At 41.1% G+C, this 23116-nt stretch overlaps 4 protein-coding genes across 4 annotated transcripts; 2 read left to right on the forward strand and 2 right to left on the reverse strand.

The window, feature by feature from the left end:
• Positions 1–208: 208 nt before the first annotated feature.
• LOC115750539 (mitochondrial outer membrane protein porin of 36 kDa) lies at positions 209–3267 on the reverse strand. Its single transcript, XM_030687980.2, has 6 exons — positions 2904–3267; positions 2686–2753; positions 1512–1622; positions 1255–1341; positions 926–1134; positions 209–575 (listed from the first exon to the last, which is right to left on the reverse strand). Exons 1-6 carry the CDS (start codon positions 2950–2952, stop codon positions 269–271), a joined length of 831 nt encoding a protein of 276 aa, XP_030543840.1. The 5' UTR covers positions 2953–3267; the 3' UTR covers positions 209–268.
• Positions 3268–4013: 746 nt separating this feature from the next.
• On the reverse strand, positions 4014–13200 carry LOC115750462 (alpha-amylase 3, chloroplastic). Its single transcript, XM_030687843.2, has 13 exons — positions 12810–13200; positions 12379–12509; positions 12212–12266; positions 12002–12124; positions 11774–11894; positions 10978–11333; positions 10190–10842; positions 9712–9901; positions 7717–7823; positions 6896–7145; positions 6230–6352; positions 5443–5610; positions 4014–4693 (listed from the first exon to the last, which is right to left on the reverse strand). Exons 1-13 carry the CDS (start codon positions 13089–13091, stop codon positions 4535–4537), a joined length of 2718 nt encoding a protein of 905 aa, XP_030543703.1. The 5' UTR covers positions 13092–13200; the 3' UTR covers positions 4014–4534.
• Positions 13201–18990: 5790 nt separating this feature from the next.
• LOC115754557 lies at positions 18991–19581 on the forward strand. Its single transcript, XM_030693615.1, has one exon. It carries the CDS (start codon positions 18991–18993, stop codon positions 19579–19581), a length of 591 nt encoding a protein of 196 aa, XP_030549475.1.
• A 1458-nt stretch (positions 19582–21039) lies between these two features.
• Positions 21040–23042, forward strand: LOC115750495 (pectate lyase-like). The gene is made up of 4 exons (XM_030687885.2): positions 21040–21354; positions 21559–22210; positions 22325–22567; positions 22719–23042. The coding sequence occupies exons 1-4, from the start codon at positions 21143–21145 to the stop codon at positions 22941–22943; spliced, it is 1332 nt and encodes a 443-aa protein (XP_030543745.2). The 5' UTR covers positions 21040–21142; the 3' UTR covers positions 22944–23042.
• The last annotated feature ends 74 nt before the right edge of the window (positions 23043–23116 follow it).

Genomic DNA, 23116 nt, shown 5'->3' on the forward strand with positions numbered 1-23116 from the left:
AACTGGCAAAAAAAAAGAAGGGGAAAATGACCGCACAGGAATTGTGTGGCCAGCTTGAATTATTTTATACAATCCATGGCCACCAGACATGAAACCAAACTCATCGCAAAAGTTGAATCAAGAAAGAAAAAGATACAAAGGTCTCCTTCTAACCCTACCTCTTATTTCCTCTCCACCTAACCGAAATGCCGTTCTCTTTCGTTTTTTCTTCCGTGAGAACAGAAACAGTGTTTTTAACCCATAAAATGAGAGCAACCCGGACTTCAGTCTATGGCTTCAAAGCCAAGGCCAGCCCAATTTTGGCGCTCTTCTCAATGGCTCTCGTGTCGACCTCCCCTGAGATAGTGAACAGGGATCTTGGGCGCCACTCGTGCTGGATGAGAGCACTTGCCCTGCCATAGTTGTTAACCCGAGCCTTCACCAAGGTCAATGGGTCAAGTGCGTGCTGAGTCCCGATGGTAAGCATGTTGTCGTTGCTTGAAAAGCTGTGAGACAGCTCTGCCCCAACAGCAGTGTTGGTTAGCGGGCTGACCGTATGATAGTAGGAAGCACTGAGGGTATCGCCCTTATCGTTCCTGTATAAGAACCAAACACCCCCATCAGTGATGCAAGAAAACCTTAACACTTCCCCACACAGATCGAACAGCGACAGCAAATTAAACATCTAATGATAATTGCCACTCTACTGCAAGCAAGCAATTAATACTTCCAGGCAGCTGTATATGTTAGTTAACTAGAACAAGGAGATAAATCCGCCTTGTCTATATTCCCATGAAAGATTACAAGTCATCGATCGCAACCGTATAATGTATTTATCCAAACATGATGAATATGGTATTTACATGAAAACAGATGTGGCAATGGCACAAAATAAAATGTGAATGAAGGGAGCAGACAACCCTTTTTTCTGGATTCAAGAACTCACAAAGTCAAGGATGCAATAAGATCAGCATTCGTGAAACTAAATCCAGCATTGCACTTAGTAAAGTTTCCAGTGGCAGTGTCGAAGGAGAGATCAGTTCCAAGAGCAAGAACGTTGGTTCCAACCACTCCAGAGAAATTAACAATGGGATTTGCAGTCAACCCTATACTTGTGCTTATCCCAGCATACTCATGCTGGTATTGAAGTTCCACCTATTACCATATGACCATAAATCAGATTGAGAAGCATCCAATGTACATGAAAACAGAAGATACTGAAAAGAGATCAAGTGAAATCACACTTTCTGAGCACAACATGGAACAGGTCCTCACCTTCCCAGATCTCTGGTCAGGAACAATAAAGCTAAATATTGTCTTGAGCCCAGGAGCAGGTTCATCAACAGTAATGGTAGTAAGCAGCTACATATGCACAAAACAAGAACAGAAAACAGTTCAACATTCACAATCCAAACGATCATAATTATACACAAGAAAACAATAATCAAACATTGGTATCCATACGAGAACGACATTCCATATGGAAAGTGGGAAAATTAACTGATAATGCCCTTAAGGGCTTAAACACTGACATTGGAGTTGGTGTCCACTTTCACATCAGTGGTGATGTTCTTGTTCTTCAGTTGAGTGCTCACATCAGCCAAAAAAAACTCTCCTTTCTTGATTCCCGTAGAAGTGATGGCCTGAAATACAATAACAAGAGAAAAATCAAACACACTGCTCCTGCACAGCTTAGCTGAAGCCTCATAATAAGCTAGTATTTTCCAAAATGGGCACACCATCAACCTCAGCAGGAATGAGATCAACCTTAAAACCCACACAAGGCATCGACAAATACCAACATAGTTTAGATATTTTGGCCATCTATATTCTCATACGTATTTTTGGGCAAGGCCTTAATTTACTGGTAAAACTAAATACATCAAGATAGGCCATGCAAAGACAAAAACTTAATGCAATAAAGGTTGTTACAACAGGGGAAAAGAGAATGTCAACGTGCAAGGTCCTCCCATTTGATGGCTTGAATAGAATGGAACAACAGCAGCTATGCCCCCAAGGACAACCCTCAAGCCAGCAAAAGTACTCTAAACAAATCAAATATGAAAGATTGTGGTATTGCTGCGACAATTCCATATCTTGGTTTAAAAGTCAGTATTGCTCTCAGCTTCAGAAAGCCAAGGTGATAGTAACTTCTGAAAATGACCCAACAATGCTAAACACAAAAACTAAAAGTTCATATCAGACAAACAATAGTAGTAACTAAACCTGAGTTGAAAATGAACCTCTCCTTGCCGCTTAACGAATTATCACAGGCCATCTACAAATGGATAGCAAATCAATTATCTACAGCTGAGACATTTACAATGTTTCAAACACAAATTAGTCTTTCTGGTAGCAAGCAAACCATCAATTCAAAATTGACTGATCTGCCATTTCATTTCTCAAGCAAAAGTTGCAGATACCATTCCTAACATACCTAAATTCCAACCAACAACCACACTCCTCGATAACCGAATCACAAGTTCCTCAAAAGAACCAAACACGAACTGGAACAGAATAGAAAACCGACAGCGAATCCATATATATACTTAATTCACCTACTCGATTCAGGATCCATAGAGCATAATAAGAATCACTTCCTCCCCCAAACAAATCCAGCATATCCAAGTCATAACCACCTCAAAAGAGCTGAAACGAAACGACGATTCGAGAAACGGAGGCTCACTGACGAAGAAAGGAACTCACAACTCCGGTGGAAGTGTAGGTAGTGATGGTGAACTTGTGGTCGCTCTGATAATCCTTGTAGAGAAGATCTGTACTCAACAAAATCAATCACGCACACAAACACAAGCTATTAACACCAAAATGAGCAGCGACAGCAACACCACAACACGACCGAGCTACCCGCAAAAAAAAAAAAAAAACGACGAAAAAGCTCAAAAGCGAAGGGGGCGAAAACGAGCCTCTGGCTCTCTTGCCGATGTCGGAGTAGAGACCGGGGCCTTTCGCCATGATTAAGCTGTGCTCTTTCTTCTTTCCCGAGAAAATTGACAAGGAAAAATGGAGAAGAATCTCTCTATCGGCGCGTAGGGAAAAGGCAAAAAAATGGGGGAGGGAGTTCGGTGCGGGTGTTTTATCGAAAGGGAACCCTACGTTAACGGCAAATGGGGAAAAATATTGGGGAATTTAAGGTGAGGTGCGATGTGGAGCGTCGGATGAAGGGATACGCCATCTGCGGCCGTCGATTCGAGGCAGGAGGGAGAGAAAGAGAGTACAGGGGTTGTTGCATGTCCAGGGGCTTGGGAATCAAGACTGGTGTGCTGGGGGCATATTCGCCCTCCCACCCCGAGCCTCTCGTTCTTTCGACAGCGTTTTTCTCATGCTACGATCGGAAAAAAAAGAAAAAGAAAAGAAAAAAAAGAAACATTAATCAATTAATTAATGTCGTTGTTTGCTTCCATCGAACTTCTGTCCTTCTCCTATTCTTGCGTTTTCCCATATTGCCCCCGAGAGTTTTTGTTCTTTCAAGAAAAACCACGGAAAATAGAGAAATGGAACTGAAGGTCGGAATTTAATCAAAAAAGGAAAAAACTAAAGGCCGGAACGGTATCCAGTTGGACCGGTTCGGTCGACTGCCGCAGCTTCCAGAAGGACCGGAACAATCCCACGAGGGCAGCTCGTCACTTTCTTGTTCGAAGATGCTGCAATTAGGTTTTGGTTATTTTTGTTAGGGGCGATGAGGTTTTCAGTCATTAAGAAGGTCGTGTAGTAAGTGATATAGATATGGATTTAAAGGACGATTTACAATTCCTGTCGGCAATTAGTACGTCAATTTAGTGGATCTGCCGTAATATATTTAATACTATGCATTACATGATTTTTACAGTCAATAGCGGCAGCCAAAAGCAAAGATAATAATGACGATGACGATAATAATATTAACAATAATAACAAATTGCGTAGTGAACTGGCTGGCAAGGGCTGCTGCAGTCAAATGTTGGCTAGCAAGTCCCCATAGGAAAACTTGAGGAGAGCAAAGAAAATGTAAGACGGAGACGCCAAACGAAAATAGCTTTAATCTCAAGTGCAATCGGGAACTTCACAGGACATTGAACTGATCTTTCCTTATCGGTAGTGTATTCAAGTATCTTATACAACATAATTTCTTTTGCAGAGTACAAATCGTGGAACAATACCATCCAGCAGAATCTGCAGGATTTCCTTGGGTTCAATCAATGTTCGATTGCGTCTTAACTATTCTTACATGATTTCGACAGAAAACAAAAAAGGATGTTACCTGGGATGCAATGCCCGGGCCACTGTCATATTCAATATATAGTCTACATCCATAGTGATGGAGTACTTGCTAATCACTGAACTATTGCTTCCGACACCTGCATTACTTTTTCGCTGGACCAGTTAACCACACCAGGTATAAATCGATACAATTCGTGCATAATTATATTGGAATAGCACACCATCGTGCTCAGGTATGCTCCAACTGGCTCGAGGATAAACTCTGGAGAACTTCATCGAGGAACATTCTGTCGACTGATTCCATTGGGTCGGGACTGAACACTAGTATATGAGGACATTATGAAGCTTCCCAAACCTTGTAATCTCTTCCCTCGAGGACTAGAGACCATTTCTGGGGCTCACTTTGGGGTTCATAGTAGCCTGGTCCAATCTTCATTGCGACTTTTTCGTCCACAATGGCCGCATAGACATCCCTCTCAGCCTTGGTTATTTTGATCTACAACAGTGAAAGTGTTCACATAAAATCAACCTGCTAGCTGGTTGCCTAAGAAAAACTTGACCCATCTGGAGGCCTGATGAGTGCAAGCTAAAAACAGTATTTTCCCATTAGTACCGAAATGAAAAATAAATAAGTAAAATTATCCAACGGAATGGATATTCTAAGAATGATGAACGGAGAGACCCATAAATACGATAATTTTTCCCCATCAGCACATTCGAGATTTTTTCCACCTAACTAATTTAGTTCTCGTTCTTATCTTTTGCTAAAAGGAGAAAACCATGCTCCCCAATCCTTTCAAGTTTCTATGTGAAGTTACATATAAATTCGAGAGGACATAGCTCAATAACTCAACCTAGAAGTCTAACCCGTTTCCTGGTTTTCATTGTGTTACAAGATGTAGGGAATTAAGCAGTGTTCAACAGTATTATACCATCCTTCAATCTATATTTCTCTCCATTTTGTCCTCCTTTGATTGGATTTGGGTCCTTTTAGAACGAAACTCCTTCATCTTAAGGACTACTACTAGCATGTGCAAAACACCCGCCCTACATGTGCAAAGCACCTGTCACCTTATCTGTCCTGGAAGCGCCTCACTCATTTCACTCTTTTAGCTCATTTTCTAGATTCCTTTTTTTGCATTTATCAACCAACCATGTCAAATTGTAATACTCGTTCAGTGCCGACAAGTAGGTGGGCGGTTCTAAAAATTATCTGGTTATTAGCAATCAGTCTCTGTTACTCACAGTGCTCCTGCAATGGATCTTGTTGCGATTCCTGAGAGAGATAAGTGAAGCAATTTCAGATTGGTAGTGAGAGAAGATGTGGTCATAGAACACTGCTGGAGTTCCTGGGTGCGTCAAGATATAGGCATATCCTTGTATTTCCTTCCCACTTGGAAATCTCCAATGACCCTTCAAGAATACCAAAACAAAACATGCAATGAGATGTTGTCCTCCCAGTATCGACTCCAAGAGTTCCATTTCTTCAGGGAATAACCTCGGCATACTACATACAGCAACTCTTCATTTTGACATTTTATATGTGTGTGTGTGTGTGTGTGTGTGTGTGTGTGTGAAAATGACCACAACAGAATGAAATAAAGGCAATATACATTGGGCACAATTTGCATAAATTGGCCCTTCTTTTCAGTGATCAACAGTGACACTGCTCGTGGTATCGCTCATCTCTAGCTTTTACCTTTTCCTGTCCTCATGCATACTCTAGAGCCACCAAGAGGAAAATGTTCAACCTGACACAGGACATAGAAGCCCATGAAGTATTTCATTGGGTTTCTTTTTCTCAGGTCAGGGTTGTGGCCATGTATATTTAACACGTTAAAGACGTGGTTTACCTAGAACCCAAATATTCTTTATTAGATATGAATAATTGCACTCATAACAGTGTTTATGTATTTTATTTTGTTTCTTCTAACTCCTGCCTTAGCACGACACAAAGTACCTTTTGAAACACAGTCCTGGAAAGGATCAAGATCAGATAAGGTGAACAAAGTAGAATGTGCAAACTTCTGACCTGGGTAGAGCCAGTGTCATGATTCTCCACAAATGTTACAGCTCGAGATGGCCACCATCCAACAACCCCTGGAGGTTTTCCCTTCTGATCAGATAGTCGCCAATATTCACATCTTTCCAATGCCTGCGTGAAAATCTATATAAGAGAAATTGTCGACATACAACTGGAAGAGTACACATCTAAGATATGTCCAACTGGAGGATAAGGAAGAAGTGAATTACATCCTTTAATTTGGTTAGAAAACACGAAGAACATCAGGAATCAAGAGAATTCGCTACTGAAAATAATCAGTGGTAAAGTTAATGCTCATATAAATAATTTATAACAGCCCATTCTTCAGCAATCTAATTAATGAAATTCATCGAGTGCAGATCAGTACAAGAGTTAACGATTCAAGCCTGAGTTTTAGTCTACAGTTCACCTTCACTGGTAACATCCAAGAGCATAACTACTTTGAATAACAGTGGGTCCAGCAGTGTAATAGTTGCACATTTCTATTTGAAGCATAACGTGAACAAATTACTTGACATTGTATACACATGCATCCCATAAAAGAAAAACGAAACACCGAATGAATTTCTTCTATCTAGAGTCAGTGCACTTAATCAGAGTCTCTCTGTTTCCAGAACACCCAAAAATTGGCTACTTATTAGCGATAGTGCTTACTGCATGAAGAACTCCTTTTGTGGTGACATCAAATGCTGCAGCTGTGCCATTTGTAGCGTTTATCCAGTCGACAATTCTCTGCCTGTGTGCATCTTGATTGTGATCCATTTCCCCATATGTATAGCTGAGGGAATCCCAGTACTCACCGACAGCAAAAGAAGGTTCAGTTGCATCCAAGTAGTCTTTGACATAGCCACCCCAAAAGCCTCTAACAAAATCGAGCCTCCATCCATCATACCCAATTTCGCTCCTGAAAATGCCATGACACCAACAGACTGGCGATAGTAAGACCTTTAATGGATTATCATCGCAGAAACAGAATTTTGTGTGAGAAGCGAGGCTATAGTGCAACCAAATTAAAAGTCAGAAATCATTAGCATCGGGTCAACTCAGACCTGGAAACTGACACAAAGAAGGTTAGAACAAACAGAAAAGCCACATTTGCAGATACACACTTATTCAAGAGAAAACAAGGGAAATAAAGCCTCAGATGTATTAAATAGCTCAAGGAAATGAAAAGAAATGAGGAAGTCATCCACTGCAACTTAGCTCTACCAGCATTCACAACCAAGAATAAAGTAGCATGTACTTGCAGCCACCCAGATATACATAACTGAAAAAATTTACCAGTAGAGCTGCCGCTAAAGATAGTAAGTTTTACATGTAAGAAGAAAAGCCAATTTGAATATTTACACATCTAAGCCAACTTCTCCATGAAAACCCAAAACAATTACTATGATCCATCCTTTCCCTTGAGGGGAGTGGACTGTCAAGAATTATAGGAGGTGTTCAAATGAACAGAGAAGGTATTCAGCATTAACCTCAGCCAACATAACCATTCCTTCAGATCTTTCCGCACAAAATCTTGTGAGTGATCAATATTTGGGGCAGCATGAAAATTATCTCCACTACTCTTGTTGCCTCTACCCTGCAGCAAAAAAATTACGACACTTATCACCTCAACTGCCATCCCTCAGGGGTGAGTCTTTTTCCCTGAATCCAGCCAGGCATGCTGCTTTCAGTAGGGTCACCAAATCGTCTATGTGGGCAAATATGAGTTCTTATGGTGTTCAAAACATGATATCTAAAACATTGTTCGAAAAACACTACTGACTTGAAGAGCATGCTCAAACCTCAGCATGAACCCAAACAGAAACAAAGAAAACCCTGGGTCATGCAAATAAAAGTTCCACCCCACCATACACAAGTAAAAAATAACTCCGAGATATGGCAGAGTGAAATTCATAAGCCAAAACTTAGTCGGCGACACTTGGGATGCAGTTGGATAAATTGAATTTGCACTTCATCAAACAAGCCCATAGACTGTACACTTAACTAAAATTAATAGCACTATTGGTACACTAAATATCTGGTCGCTTTCATGGAATGACCTTACAACATGGATATGTTCATAAAGGTGCTTGGCCGAGGGGAAGTCAAATGGTTCTTGTTCCATGTTTTGCATGTAGATAGCCAAGTCAACACTAGAATTGGTCAACCGAACCAGCAATTCTGGAATTTTACTGGTTCATGTATCATACAGAATGTTGGTACCAAGAACTTTTCTACCTGTTGCTGCGAAGACATTGGCGCTGCCAAAGAGAGACTATTTATGATAAATTTGGAATTTATATTGACAAATGGTTCTCATAAATCGACACATACTTATGCATAGGTCTACCACATCTACAACAAGATATTGAGAAAACCCTTGAAGACTTCTAGTAGAAAAGGAGCAGAAAAATTTCTCTAAGTTAATGCTCTTTTTTTTTCAATTTAACTTAATTGTCGCTATTTTGCAAGTCTTAGATCATTAGTTCTAAAAGCAGCACTCTCTTTCTGAGCTACTTTGGCAGCCCTTGCATGCTGCCTGCAGTTACTCAATCATTAGCATAGTTGAAATTATCCAACATCGATTGTCTACAAGGTTTGTTTGGGCCTCATATAAAGGGCTCTTGCCCCCATATAATAACTTTAGCACTTGGGTTGGTCTTACAAACACGGTATCAAGTATTCCACATCGCACGTCCACAGAATTTGTTTAGGCTTTATACCTGTGTAATCTTTCTACACCAATAATTTAAGGTTTCCCCCCAGACATAAATTAGCTTCATTCTCACTCTATTATCCTCACTCAGTTTCTTGCGCGCAAGATAATGGGACAATCTTTTCTTGATAAGTGATTCGTCAAAAGATCAACGCATTTGCATCAAAATAACAGATTTTTCCTTAAAAAATTTGCCAAACACGAAAAAGGAAGAATAGTATGCACTGCCAATATTATATATATGGCATTCTTTGTGGTTCAGTTACTATATATGTATACACTTTACCTTCTAAGATACATACCAATGCACCATTTGGTCACGACTAAACAATTAAAAGAGGTTCTACATTTCTGCAAATTGGCTAAATCAGCTGAAAATGTATCGTCACATGAGATATAAATGATGACATCTGCAACTCTAATCATCGGAGTTTGGTGTGCCTACTCAAGATATTAGAAACAAACTTACTAAGGATAAAAATTTGTCACAAAAGAGGACAGGGAGCACAATATTCTTTTAAAAGAAAATGTGAGTGGACTCATACCGAATCATATAGCTAAGTATAGATCTGACACCACACTGTCACAGTTTAATCATGCAGAAAGACTGTATGCATGTTTCGAGTTTTTGTGCCTTGTGCAATATGATATTCTTGTAAGATCAAGACCATATTGATAAAAGAATCTTTTAAAGAGATTGAAAACGACCAAATTGTGAGTGAAAGCAAAAAAAATTAAAAGATAATAGGCATCAACTAACGCCAACTACCTGAAAATGAGGATCGTCAGCAACTACAGCTCGATCATCCCAATTTAGACGACCGCCGAAAATATTCCATATACCATTTTGATTCTTGTGTTGTGCACAGCGATGATTAAGCACGACATCTCCAAGAACTCTTATGTTAACTTCATGGAACTTCTTCACGAGGTCCTTCAGTTCATCAATAGTTCCATATCTGATAGACATCATACATGCCAGGACATCAAGAGGAATCTCATAAAGAGGGCAATGCAAAGTGAAGTTTTGGAACGCAAAAACCACATGACATGTATAAAAGGAAATTCTATACTGCTAACTCAAACTGCTAAAATAAGTCGATCAAATCCAAGATACTTCCGCTATTATAGTTTCAAGATTTATACTTAAAACAGATAAAGCAGGTAGAAAAGATCAGCTCTAAGTGGGCCCCAACCAAAATGCACACACATCTAAAAATCACGCATAGGGTTTATAAGGATGGTACCTCGAATTTAAATTGTAAAGATCCGTTGGCATGTACCCTTCAGGTGACACAGAATCAGTAGGCGGTGGTAACCAAACAACAGTGAAACCCAGAGAAGCTAATTGTGAAGCTTTTTCCTTTAGTTCATTATACCACCTTCCAGGCTTATGTGATTCCCAATTAAAACCTTGGCACAATATCTCGAACCCCGTTCCCGTGCCTGAAAATATCTTTGGAGGTTTCAGTACCTCTGGTTCCAAAACAGCTTCCTCCGAAAAAGTTGGCAGGGCACTTCTGAAAATACTATAGGCCTCAGCAGCCAACTTTTCAATCTCTTGGAGAATGCTTTCTTGTGCTTCTTTAGTCTTCGCCTTGCGATTCTTCTCGGATGAAATATCACTAACCAAGTTTCGTATCTCATTGATAATTCCGTCAGTGTATGCTGTGCTACTGACTTCGGTATTTGTTTCCGCGGTTTTGCCAGATGTCTCCATACTATTAGATTCCTTTTGTCCAAGAAGAGAAGAACTCCTTATGCTAGATACCGGAATATAAAAATCTTCTCCCATACAATTCAGCCAAACATCCTCCTTTAGCTTGAGAACAAAAAGGAATCCCACAAACTCTTCATCCAAAGCAAATAATCCCCAAAATCCTTTTTCCCGTCCCCTTGGCTGCAAGAATAGATTAACATAATTATGAACAATGCGATATCCTCCTTGGAAGAAACACTTGAGATGTAAAAGGGAGAGCTATTATAAATTTCCAGGGTGTTGTTGGAAGAAAGTTGATCAAATCCAGATATTTACCTGTAACAATGTCCGTAAAGCCTTGTTCTTGAAGATTTTTGTTTCTGGCGGATACGGGGCTGCTGGAACTTCCCACATTTTAGAATCATCTCTGCAAACTCCCCAGTGCACAGTAACATCTCCAGGGAGATCAGTTTCCAAGTATACAAGAGTCTTAGCTGTCTCAGGACAGATCTTAACAGAAACGTTGACAGAGTTATGAACGGAAACTTCTTTAACAATAGGCAGCTCCTCATAGAATCCCTGAAGGCACTGCACTCCTTGTTTCGAAACTTCCAAGTCACTGCTGGCCTTTTTATCCTTATAGTCTGACGCTTCTCCTTTAAGGAGTATGTTAGATAGCTGTCCAAGGGCACCTAGGATCCGAGTCAAGGAAGCATGCGTCGATCGGTAAAAATTGTAATTGAGAGAAAGGCATGAATTGACAGCACCAAGTTGAAATTGAAACTATCTGCCGATCTGTGACCTACTCCACCGTTGGAGGAAAGAAGCATACAAGAATGCAGCGTATAGAACACCTGCCCTGATGAAAAACCACAATCATAGTTCCAAGCACAGGTGCAAGTGGTGATCTGAGTACACTCCTATACATTTTACATCATTTGAGATCCAAAGATTTATAACCTTTTAACAATTGTGAGGAGAAAGTTGTGCAGCATAAATAGAGTTGTGTTCGGCATTTCTGTGTAATTGACAAAAAGCTATAAGAATAAGAAGAAGTTATGCATAAATAGAAGAACATGGACAGCCCAGCACTCATTTAAATTCTCACCAAACATAAAGTTACTTCTCCAACCTGGCAATAAATCAAAGCCCCTTTTGGCTCCAACAATGTTGCTATCATCTTGAAGAGAATCCATGAGAGGCACCTTGAAGTCTCTGCCTCTATGCTGATACCAAGATCCAGATTCTTCATCCTGCAGCCAAACTCTGAGTTGAGCAAAGAGGATGTTTGCTAAAATATACAAGCGTTTACTTATAGGGGAATGGAAGATGCTGATGCTAACTGCTATTTGGTCAGAACCTTCAGAACGAAATTTATCGCAGCAATATTAGTGTTGGACTGGATACTTATATTCACTTCATAAAATTCGTCCCCATCCATCGTTGTAGATGATTTCTGCAATGGTGTCTCGATTGCATAGTCCTTTCAAAAGTAAAAGAAAAGATCACTAAACGTTCGAGTGATTGAGCAAATGAAACAAGAACTTGAGCTCAAAAGTCCAATGGGAACCTTGATAGAAATTGATCCAGGAGGCCTCATTTCAGCAGGAGGTTGATCCCATTCACTGCATTTTTTTTTTTTATACAGAAATTTCACTGAGCATCGTTTTGATTATTTCGTCACGAAGATGAACTCAAATTCTCAGGGATGCATTTTCTACTTCAAAGTAGCCATACCTGCCGACGTCGCCTACATGAGAAATTCCCCAGTGAAGAATCCACTTCCCAGCAAGCGTACAACCAACGGTGAGGTGCCAATTCTGCTCATCCTTCCCCTGATCAAATCTCACAAATATTTTCCCCTCCACCTGAACAGATACACACACCAAACTAATCAACCACTCTCATTCCAATCGCAGCGGAAATACACAATCCAAAGGAAAAAGGAGCTCCAATTCCAGACAGCATGCATTTCCAAAGTGGAAAGGAGAACCGATCACATGCAAATTCAGCACTTCCTCAGCAACTAAAGCACCGAAAAAGCTCAAATCACGATAAAGCAGACCGGGGCTTACCGCGACCAGCAACATCCTCCGCGGATCATCACAAATTCTCACTCAATCAAACTACAAACGCACGAGGTACGATATAAAGGCGAAAGTCCGCACCGTCTCATTTCTCCGGAGAGGGAAAGCCTCCTTGAAGAGAACGTCGGTGGATTCAAACGCTTCGACGACCGCCGCACCGGAGGAGCTCGCGCGCGCGCGGAGAGCGCCGCCGCGACGCGGTCCGAAGCCGCACGACCTCCTTGCATGGCGGAAAGACGGCTTCGGCGCGCAGCTCAGCGAAGCGGGAGGAGGAGGCGTGGGCGTCCTCGATCGGAAGCGGGACCTGGAGATCTCCCGGAAGCCGTGGTGAAGCAGAGGCTCCGTGCTGAAGGCCGACGACATTGCTTGGTCGAGCGAGGAAGAGCGGACAAGAAGAGCAAGGAAGAGCCGTCGGAGGAGGAGATAGTCATCACTCTGGGAGTCGGGATATTTGTGGAGTCTGTGAGATGGACATAGCTTTCGTGCTCGACAAATCTCGAGTTCTGGTATATTCGTTATTTTAAAATTATTTTTTCTTTTTTGGTCTAAAAAATTATTTTCTTTGCGTTCCCCCTTTTCCCCCGATCTTGCTTTTTCGTTTTGGCCTTTTCGCCGCGACATTTAAATACTTTAAAGGCGCGTCATTTTATAATAATAAAAAATTCTAAATCAAGATCTTAAGTGCCCTTGTTTGAGAAGTAAATTTTATTTTAATAAGAACCTCAAATGCCCTCTTTCTTTCAAAAAATTGACCTGATCAATGATATTTTCGTCGTTATTTATTTTTTTCTTTATTTTTTCATTTTTTTACCTAGCTTCTTGCCCGTGGTCAACCATCGGCAAGGGCCGGGCAAGACCGGCGAGGGCCTTGCTTGGGCAAGTGCTTCAGAAAACTTTTTACCCTATTTATTTGCTCGACCAGACTTTACACGTGCCCTTTAGGCATTAGCACGTCAAATTCAAGGCAAGTGCTTAAGAAAACTATTCTTCTTCTGGTTTCGTGTCCGTCCGTAGGGGTCGAAAGTCAATCCGCAGCAAAATCACGCGGGGTCGTTTGCTTTCTTTTCTGGAAACTGCACATATTCTCCGGATTTGGGCGGCGAAGAATCAGATCTTCTTACGAATGCTTGCGTAAGACGACAGGGTCCACTCGGCCGCGACCCAAGGCTTCACCACGACAGCGATCAGTGGCTGGTCCGGTTCGATGTCAGGCCATCGGCCCATCGCATCGTGCCTAACTTGTTGTCCGGACCGGTTCATCGGTATAAAACCTCACTGGCTGCGCGGGGCTTATCAAGTTAGTCCAATTGCCCATCATTGCCTAGCTTCGCCAGCACGTTCCCAAAAAAAAAAAAAAAAAACCACAGTTGCGATGAGAACCAAGAACCCGTGATAGACGACGGTGGAGGATGACAGCGTCACAGCGGTGACACCACAGATCAGTGATGGAAAAGGTGCCAGTGCCTTGTGGTGATGGAGGAAGAATGGGGAAAATTACAAAAAAAAAAAAGTCTTAAATCTATCACAATTGTGCTAATTTAGTCTTGAATTTTTTTTTTTGTCGATATAGTCTCAAACTTTTTTGTAATTGTGCCAATTCAATCCATCCGACCAATTTTAACCGGTCAACCGATAACCTAATATTTAAAAAAATTAAATTTTTTGATATTCTTTTTTTTTTCCCTTCCCTTTCCCTTTCCCCTTCCCTATTCTACCTCCAGTTGATCGCCAGCCTTGCCCACCCAACCATGGCGAGAATTAACCTTGCCGGCCCGGATCTAGTGAGGTCCGCCTCGCACGGCCATGGCGAGACTCGACCTTGTCGTTGCTGGGCGAGGCTTGACCTCACAAGATTCGGGAAGGCGAGGCCGGTGAGAGCCTTGTCGGTCATCCTGCGGTCCGTCACCGAGGTCCAACAATCGGCTGGAGATAGAACAACAAAGGGGAAGAGGAAAGGAAAAGGGAAGAAAATAATAAAATAAAAAGAAATTCAATAAATAAATAAATTATCAAAATATTAAGTGACCAGTTGGTTGGTGTCCACGTCAACGTTGGGCGACAAAAATTTGCCGGATGGACTAAATTGACACAATTGCAAAAGGTTTAAAATTGAATCGGCAGAAAAAAAAAAGGTTTAGGACTGAATCAACACAATTGCAATAGGTTTGTAACCTTTTTGGTAGTTTTCTCGGGAAGAAGGCGATAATAGCTACCAAGCATGATCACGGTAGAAATGTAATAACTAGGCAAGCTTGTACAATCCATGGTGATAGCTTGTTGAGAATTCTAGCTGGATAAATAGTTTGGGGAGATATTTATAATGAGAACTATTTCTAATGATAGATAAAATATTGGGAAAAGGTACAGCAAAGAATTTAATGTCGCCGGGAAGAGTCCTAAATCTATTGCACTTTTGTCAATTTTGTCTTAAAACCTTTCAACTTTGCCAATTAAGTCCTAAACTTTTTCATATTTTGCAAGTTGAGTTCATCTTGTTAATTTTTGTCGAAATTCGGCGACGTGGACGCCGATCGTCCTACATTACCTTGTCAAAGGTGACGTGGACAATTATTATTATATATTTAATAATTTTGTGAATTTTTCTTTTCTCTTTTTCCTTTCTTCTTCTTTTTGCCGGTGGTCGAGCGAGTTGGTCTCTCCTAGGCGAGGGTCGCCGTTACCTGACACAGGTGAGGCTTGGTTGGGCAAGACCAGCTCGTCTGGCCATGGCTGGTAGGCGGCCACCGGAAAAAGGAAGAAGAAAGAAAAAGAAAAAAAAAAGAAAAAAAAAGAATTAGGAAAAAAATATTAGAGTATTATTGAAGATTGTTTTCATCTGCTTTGATATGCCATGTAAGATGTAGGAATCAAGAGGGGTTGCGGAAGTTTGGTGGTTTCAACGTGGGTGAGAATTAAAATATGCAAATGAGAGTGGTATTCAATTTAGCCTTTGCTAAGGCTTTTACACAAACGACACAAGCTTTGCTAAGCTTGAGATTACAACACTTTTTCTAACCCCCTCTATATTTCTAAGTACCCCACACACAATTATGGTTGCCTCTAATCCTTATATATAGGCTGAAGTTGCACCGCCTCAAGGACTCCACCCCCATCTAGTGTGAAAGGGTAGTTGCCGCAAACTTTTTCCAAGCAAAGTTGAACTTTGCTTTCTTTTGTTGACTTGCACTGCACACGTTCACTGCCTCAAACCGCTTTTAGTGTGAATGGGATGTGCGGAAATTCTTTTTCCGCGGCAAATCCACTTGCTGCAAGTTTGACAAAGTCAAACCCTTACTCCTCCATCCACCGCCAAACATATGTAGAAGGGAAATGGAATTTGGCTTCCTTTTTTTTTTTGTCTTTTCAAAAAATCAATTTTATATTTTCAACATAAGGCAGGTGACGTTCACGTCAATAATTTGATGATAAAATTGCTCGAGTGAATTGTCAAGTGTGAAAATATTTAGGACTTGATTGGTAAAATTGAAAATTTTAAGATTGAATTGATAAAAGTAATATATGTATAGGACTTTTTAAACAAAATTTCTTAACGTGCTCTCTTTATAGAAAAAGAAAAGTTCCATCTCGAAAAAAGGGAGGGGCATGGATGACATTGTCATCCTCGTTGAGATGCTTGTAAACTTAAAAAAAATGAAAATCGAAGGGTCATCATTAGCCGACTCGGTCTTCTGTGTGGGCAAACCTTTTATAGAGCATTTTCTTATGGAAATTGCCCTTTTTTTAAGAGAAAATTATGCTTTTTCTTGACAATAGATCGGTTTTTGGCTCTCTGTGGATTGCTTGATCGATGAAAAACCAAGATAAATAGGTAATTTGGCAGAAGAATACGGCTCTATTTGTTTCGCAAAAAATGAATTATCTAAAAAATATTTTCCTAAAAACGATCGCTTGTATCACTTGCAATAATTAAATTAACAAAAAATATTTTCATGTTCACAAACAATATTTATACATAAACTGCTGTCGATAATAAAAATATTTTTCATTAATAAATTATTTCAAGCGATGCAAGTGATTATTTTTAGGAAAATATTTTTCAAATTACTCATATTCCATGAAATCAATGGATAAAGAGGCAAGATTAGTGGAAAATCAACAAAAAGAAAAAACATATTTTTCATACTCCGACTGTGTATGTTCTATTTTTCCTTTTAATATTTCCAACTCCATTTAAATGAGAAGCCAAAATGGATACTAAAAAGGAAAACGCTAAATTAACATAAAATAACCTATACCAGTAATTGATTATCTTTTCATTTTTTTTTTCATTCTTAGGGTGCGTTTGTTTGAGAGAAAGTGTTTTTCGAAAATTAATTTTTTAGACTTTCACCCTTTTTGGCTCTCCGAAAATGACTTAGTTAATGAAAAACACTTTTCGATCGGTGAAAAATTCATGTACAACATTAGGAAAGTGAATTGCAAAATCTAAAGAAGTAAAAGTACATTCCGAAATTGCTCCTCTCTAATTTTTTAATTTTCAATTTAATTTCTTATTTGTTTTCATTTTATTTTTTTCCTTTTCTTTTTTCTTATTGGTCCGCCGGTGATCGGGTCTCGGCGATGGCCGATCGGCCTATGAGCTCGAGCTCGGCTGAGGCTAGTGACCTTGAGGTCACCAAGCCGGATCCCAGTGAGCCCGAGCTTGCTAATGGCCGGCGCCAAGTGAGCATGGTGGAGAAAAAAAAATAAAAAAATTAAAAAATAAAAGATTATGCAAAAATAAAACGTTTTTTTTATTTACATGAGATAAAGTGTGGAGATTGAATTCATTTTTCAAATGAGATCCAACTACTAGAAAATATTTTCGGTTACACATCATCGAACAAAGAAAAACTAACTATTTTTCATAAAAAATGATTTCTAGTAAGTATTTTCCTTTAATACGGAATTTTTCGTGAAACAAGCGCATCCTACATTTATAATAATGATTAGGGTTTGTTGAGGTGGGTCCCTTTGTATCATTATTCTTTTTTTTTTTTTGTCATTTTGTCATCATCAAGTCCTCTATACAATCCAAATAGCCACCCGTACATATGCAACTATAGAGACTCCATCTTTAACAGTAAAGTTAGATTATCAAAAGAGTTTAGGGTGTGCTAGAGAACTGCCAATGTTACATTTGGAGCAAACTTGTTTAGACAGCCCTCGATTCTGTTATCACGCACAATGGACACTTTAAGTTAATCTTATCATCACGTACATTAAAAAAGGACAAATACCATCCAAAACCCCAATTAGTACATTCAATGCCACATTAATAATCTTACTATAACATGCCCAATGAATCGCTAATTTGTGTTACTGATCAAAGCACGATCACACGAGAAAATGTACCCATTGTCCACATATTAAGAACTTCCGATGAATGGCCTTGCAAGAATCAATTGTCTAAAACGTGTGCGAGGGAGTCTCGAGAGCGTTGTGCTTGAGAGAGGGAGAAACTGATGTTTCAAGGAAAAGCCAACGTATGTTTTTCTTCTTTTATGTTATCTCTAATTCAAAAAAGATAACTCACTATTTAGAAACTTCCGCCAACCGCCTTTAATAACCTTCCTCTGGTAGCCGCCTTTCGGTAACCGCTCTCCGGTAATTGCCATTCGGTTTTAGCCAATTAGGGGCAAATCAATTAATTCTAATAGTTAGCAATTTCATCTAGCAAGGAGGAAAATGCTATTAAGCACTATCGACCGTCATGAGCCGTCTTTTTTTTCTGCCCTTTATAAATAAATCTCTTGCAATCAAGAACCCACTTTCCAAAGCAAAAAAAAAAAGGGCAGTTATAAGCTGAAGTCGTTGGGGCCGATTGGATTTGGATTTGGATCCGGTTGGTCAATTTTATTTATCTCATATGAGAGTGTGAAATTTGCGTGATGAATGATGGTGACACACTCGTTTCAATAAAAATAGATTTGCAGCTCGAAAAAAGAAAAGGACAATGTAACATGCTCCCAATGCATGTCTCTCGTTGAAAGCGTCCGTCCAGAAAGTTTGAATTTTCAACATTGTATTGCTTTTGGCGTGTGGAGTCGAATAACGTGTTCTAGGAACGAGCCTTTGGTCATAACTCATAACAAGCCGCCTTGGGCACGCACCAAAATCTATATAAACACCACCCTCCTCCATACAGTCCTCACAACTTCTCCAAATCTCCAAATTTGTTGACAAAACAGCCAATCTGAGATCACACATCAAGGAAGAAACAGAAAACTCCCGTCTGTTGGGAAGAGAGACGAAACCGGCAATGTCGAAGGACAACGAGTCGCTGCACTACATGGACGAGGAGGCGAGGCGCAAGAAGAAGATGAAGTGGACGATCGGCATTGTCGCCTTCGTCATCTTCCAGGTAGTCCAAGCCCTCTTCTTCGTCCTTGTCATCATGAAGTTCAAGTCCCCCAAGTTCAGGGTTGCTGAGTTTGAGGTCCAGACCTTGACCGTCGGGACTCAGGCCTCGCCCTCGTTTGCCATGACCTTCGACGCCCCGATCCAGATCAAGAACACCAACTGGGGTCCCTTCAAGTACGGTGTTTCTACCATTAACTTCACCTATGGAGGTGTCCAAGTGGGACAAACGATCATTCCCAAGAGCAAAGCCAACTTCAAGTCCACCAAGAAGATCAATGCGCCCGTGGCCTTGAGTTCCAGTGCTTTGCCCAGCAGCTCGAACCTCGTGAGCGAATTGAGCTCGGGGATCATAACCTTGAACAGCCAAGGCGAGATCAAAGGGAAGATAACAGTGATGTTCATGTTCAAGAAGACGAAGACATCCCAGATGAATTGCACCATGGCTATCAATACAACGACAAAGGCGGTCCAGTCCTTGTCGTGTAAATGAGAGATGCAAGTGTGTGATTTCTAAGTTAGGTGGCTTGTGTGTTTAGCGCTTGATTTCCAGTTGTTAGGTTTTAGTTTTCTCTCTCTCTTTTTTTTTGGTTATCTATGGATTATGTAGAATTCTGTAAACAATTATGGTTGGTTTTTCTGCCTTAATGCAATTTTACGTGACCCGATTGTACTTTCATAAATATTTTTGTATGGAGGGATTTGGGATAAATATTTGTCTAAAGTACTGTATTGTCTTAATTTTTTTGATAACCATATAAATGCAAACTGAAGTTTGTAAGTTTAGCAGCCCGACGGTGGAGTTCGCATTCGACAGGCGGTGAGAGGTTTAATAATCAATCATAATTGTATGACTGAGAAATTGTGGAGAACAAAAAAAAGGATGAGATCCAAAAACTCAATACACAAAAAAAAAATGTGTGTTTAGTCAGGATAATATATAGTCTTGTGAATTTGTCTAAGCTAGACATTCGGTTCAACTTTGGAAATAAGCTTTCGAGGAATACAAATACTTTTAGCCTAAGGAGCTTTGGGAAAATGCAAATGACGTTTGGCAAAAAATGCTTTGAAAAACAGTTTTGGGCTAACTATTAAATGACTGCTTAGAACCTAGTCGCCTTAAAGTTCGCTCTCCGTTAGTCTCGTGTTTGGGGTTGCCTTTTGATGCCGGGAAAACTGAAGGATGATGACTGTCATTTGGGAATTAGTATCTGACAACGTGTTGCATGAACTAACTCATTGGACTGCTAAGGATCTTTTTCATAAGAAAATTGGACTGGGATTGAGGAATATGTTAAATTTTGCTAATTTTGGCCTAAGAGCTCCCCACATTTGGAAAATCCACTAGAATCCCTGGTTTTGCCACAATCTCGCCCTAAGAATTTGGTAGATTTGCTGCGAGTCTTGGATAAATGAGACATGATTGCACATATTTGAGGTTCTTTGTAACTCGAATATTAATTAGTTTAGAGAAAATGTGATACATGTGTATCGACTCGAAATTTTTGGTATTATTGCAATCGTTCTTCATTCGCTTAATGTTGGTGAAGGATTGTCGGTGATGACCATACTATCACATCAGCAATTTCCTACGAAAACTAATTGAAAAGAGCTGCATCGAAATTGCACGCAATGATTTAGGACTACAATGGAAAAATTGAAAAGTGTAGAATTAAAGTGATATTGACGATAAATTTAGGACTTATTAGATATTTTTCCCAAATTCAAAAAACCTTACGAAACCACACAAGAAGAAGCTAAATTTACCATATGCCTCGACAAAAATAGGCTCGAAACTAACGGCAGGTTGTCCCCTCCATATCATTAACATCGTCGACCACAAAGTGGTTCAGCGCTATCCTCGGCCTATTGTGCCTTAGTTCACTATTTTTGGTCACTTTTCTTTTTAGGCTCGGATCTGTCCAGGTTAAAAAACTAGCATTGACATTAAATACAGGTCTCTCCCCCAGCCGAGCCAACGTCGCATGAACTCTGCCCAGTTTCTCAGAACTCGTGGCAGGTTCAAAAGTGCCTTAGTTGAATAGGGTATAACAATGGTAAATATGAATAGAAACGTTTGCTTCTTCTTCTTCTTCTTCTTCTTCTTCTTGCCGTTCGCCGTCCTTGTACCGTCCATCCGAGCAAACATCGGGGAGTTCGATGAGTACCGGCAAAAGCGAGCAGAGGCGGCGCAGAAGGAGGCGTTCGATGCGTACGACCCCCATCCCGAGGCCGTCACCAGTTACTTCAACTTAAAAGTTGACAAGTGAGTCTCGACATTTATGCCACAATGCATGTTGCTCGTCCATGGACGATATATATTATTATCATCATCATGTCGCTGAAAAATCTTTCGCGTGATTTAGAATATCTAGGAGCATAGACAAGATATTTGTGCAATGAACATCATGCATGAACGTACATATATAAAGTCTAGGAACGAACTAATGGCAAGAATACTTTTGTATAGGGCTGTGAAGGGCAACAACAGCACAAGAAGGCAGCTAGGAAAGTACAATGGGCCATGCTTGGCTACCAACCCTATCGACAGATGCTGGCGGTGCGACAAGGATTGGGCTCGCAACAGGCAGAAGCTCGCCGATTGCGTCCTTGGCTTCGGCAGGAAGACCCGTGGGGGCAAGTATGGGAGGTACTACGTCGTGACCGACCCGTCAGACAACGACATGGTCAACCCTAAGCCGGGAACCTTACGCCACGCTGTGATCCAGAAGGGCCCGCTCTGGATCATCTTCTCCCGCAGCATGATAATCAAGCTCAACCAGGAGCTCATCATGACGAGCGACAAGACCATCGATGCCCGGGGGGCCAACGTCCACATTGCCTACGGCGCCGGCATCACCATCCAGTTCATCAAGAACGTGATCATCCACGGACTCCACATCCACGACATCATCAAGGGCTCGGGGGGGCTGATCAGGGACGCGGTCGACCACGTCGGGCTCAGGACGGAGAGCGACGGCGACGGCATCTCCATCTTTGGCGCAAGCAACGTGTGGATCGACCACGTGTCCATGTCGGCGTGCACGGATGGGCTCATCGATGCCATCCAAGGGTCGACCGCCATCACCATCTCCAACTGCCATTTCACCAATCACAACGAGGTAACTAAAAATTACCCATCTGCGTCACCCCCTGAGAGAATCCAATCTGCTAAACCTTTTAGCCAAATGGAGAAATTTTAACAAACAGTCGGTGGTTCCAATCTTGGGCGTTAGGTGATGTTGTTTGGGGCAAGTGATGGGTACTCACAGGACCAGATAATGCAAATCACAGTGGCATTCAATCACTTCGGGAGGGGATTGGTGCAGAGGATGCCGAGGTGCAGGTGGGGATTCTTCCATGTGGTCAACAACGACTACACTCACTGGCTCATGTACGCCATTGGAGGCAGTCAACACCCCACCATCATAAGCCAGGGCAATAGATTCATTGCTCCTCCAAATGTGGCCTCTAAAGAGGTAAGCCTGATTAAAAACCATCTTCTCTCTTCTTCTTAAACAAAAGACGCAAGCATTCTTCATGGGATCATCGAAGTTCAGGAGACTTCTCTAGCAAAATGAGCGACCCGTGAACTGATCTTCTCTCTGTTCGGGTCTCTGATGGATGAAGGTGACCAAGAGGGACTATGCAACGGAAGACCAGTGGAAGAACTGGCTGTGGAAGTCGGAGGGAGACCTGATGATGAACGGGGCGTTCTTCGTCACCTCCGGGAACCCGAAGGCGCAGCTCCCCTTCTCTCAGCGCGACATGATCAAGGCGAAGCCGGGGACGTACGTGACGCGGCTGACTCGCTTCTCCGGCGCGGTCGCGTGCAGAGTTGGCAAGCCCTGTTAAGAGAGAGAGAGAGAGAGAAAGAGAGAGAGGGAGTTCTTAACATTTTTTGTCCTGTTTTCCCTTTTTTTGTTGCGAAACAGAGGCTCAGGTCGATTTTGGTGCTGTAATCCTCTACTTGGCAATGGGGTTTTGGACACGAGAGCTCCTGATGCTAGTCTCTCTCTCTTCTTCTT

Source organism: Rhodamnia argentea, chromosome 5, assembly GCF_020921035.1.
Source record: "Rhodamnia argentea isolate NSW1041297 chromosome 5, ASM2092103v1, whole genome shotgun sequence".
NCBI lineage: Eukaryota > Viridiplantae > Streptophyta > Magnoliopsida > Myrtales > Myrtaceae > Rhodamnia > Rhodamnia argentea.

Bases quoted from the DNA above. Each gene is read 5' to 3' on its own strand.
- LOC115750495 (XM_030687885.2), top strand. From the start codon at position 21,143: ATGGTAAATATGAATAGAAACGTTTGCTTCTTCTTCTTCTTCTTCTTC. The intron at 21,355-21,558 runs GTGAGTCTCGAC...ACTTTTGTATAG, and splicing joins TTCAACTTAAAAGTTGACAA to GGCTGTGAAGGGCAACAACA. The intron at 22,211-22,324 runs GTAACTAAAAAT...CTTGGGCGTTAG, and splicing joins ATTTCACCAATCACAACGAG to GTGATGTTGTTTGGGGCAAG.
- LOC115750539 (XM_030687980.2), bottom strand. From the start codon at position 2,952: ATGGCGAAAGGCCCCGGTCTCTACTCCGACATCGGCAAGAGAGCCAGA. The intron at 2,754-2,903 runs GCTCGTTTTCGC...TGTTGAGTACAG, and splicing joins CATCGGCAAGAGAGCCAGAG to ATCTTCTCTACAAGGATTAT. The intron at 1,623-2,685 runs GTGAGTTCCTTT...ATTGTATTTCAG, and splicing joins CCTACACTTCCACCGGAGTT to GCCATCACTTCTACGGGAAT.
- LOC115750462 (XM_030687843.2), bottom strand. From the start codon at position 13,091: ATGTCGTCGGCCTTCAGCACGGAGCCTCTGCTTCACCACGGCTTCCGG. The intron at 12,125-12,211 runs GTTCCCATTGGA...TACTTTTGAAAG, and splicing joins CTGGATCAATTTCTATCAAG to GACTATGCAATCGAGACACC. The intron at 6,353-6,895 runs GTAAGCACTATC...ATTTTCACGCAG, and splicing joins CAAAAGGAGTTCTTCATGCA to GCATTGGAAAGATGTGAATA.
- LOC115754557 (XM_030693615.1), top strand. From the start codon at position 18,991: ATGTCGAAGGACAACGAGTCGCTGCACTACATGGACGAGGAGGCGAGG.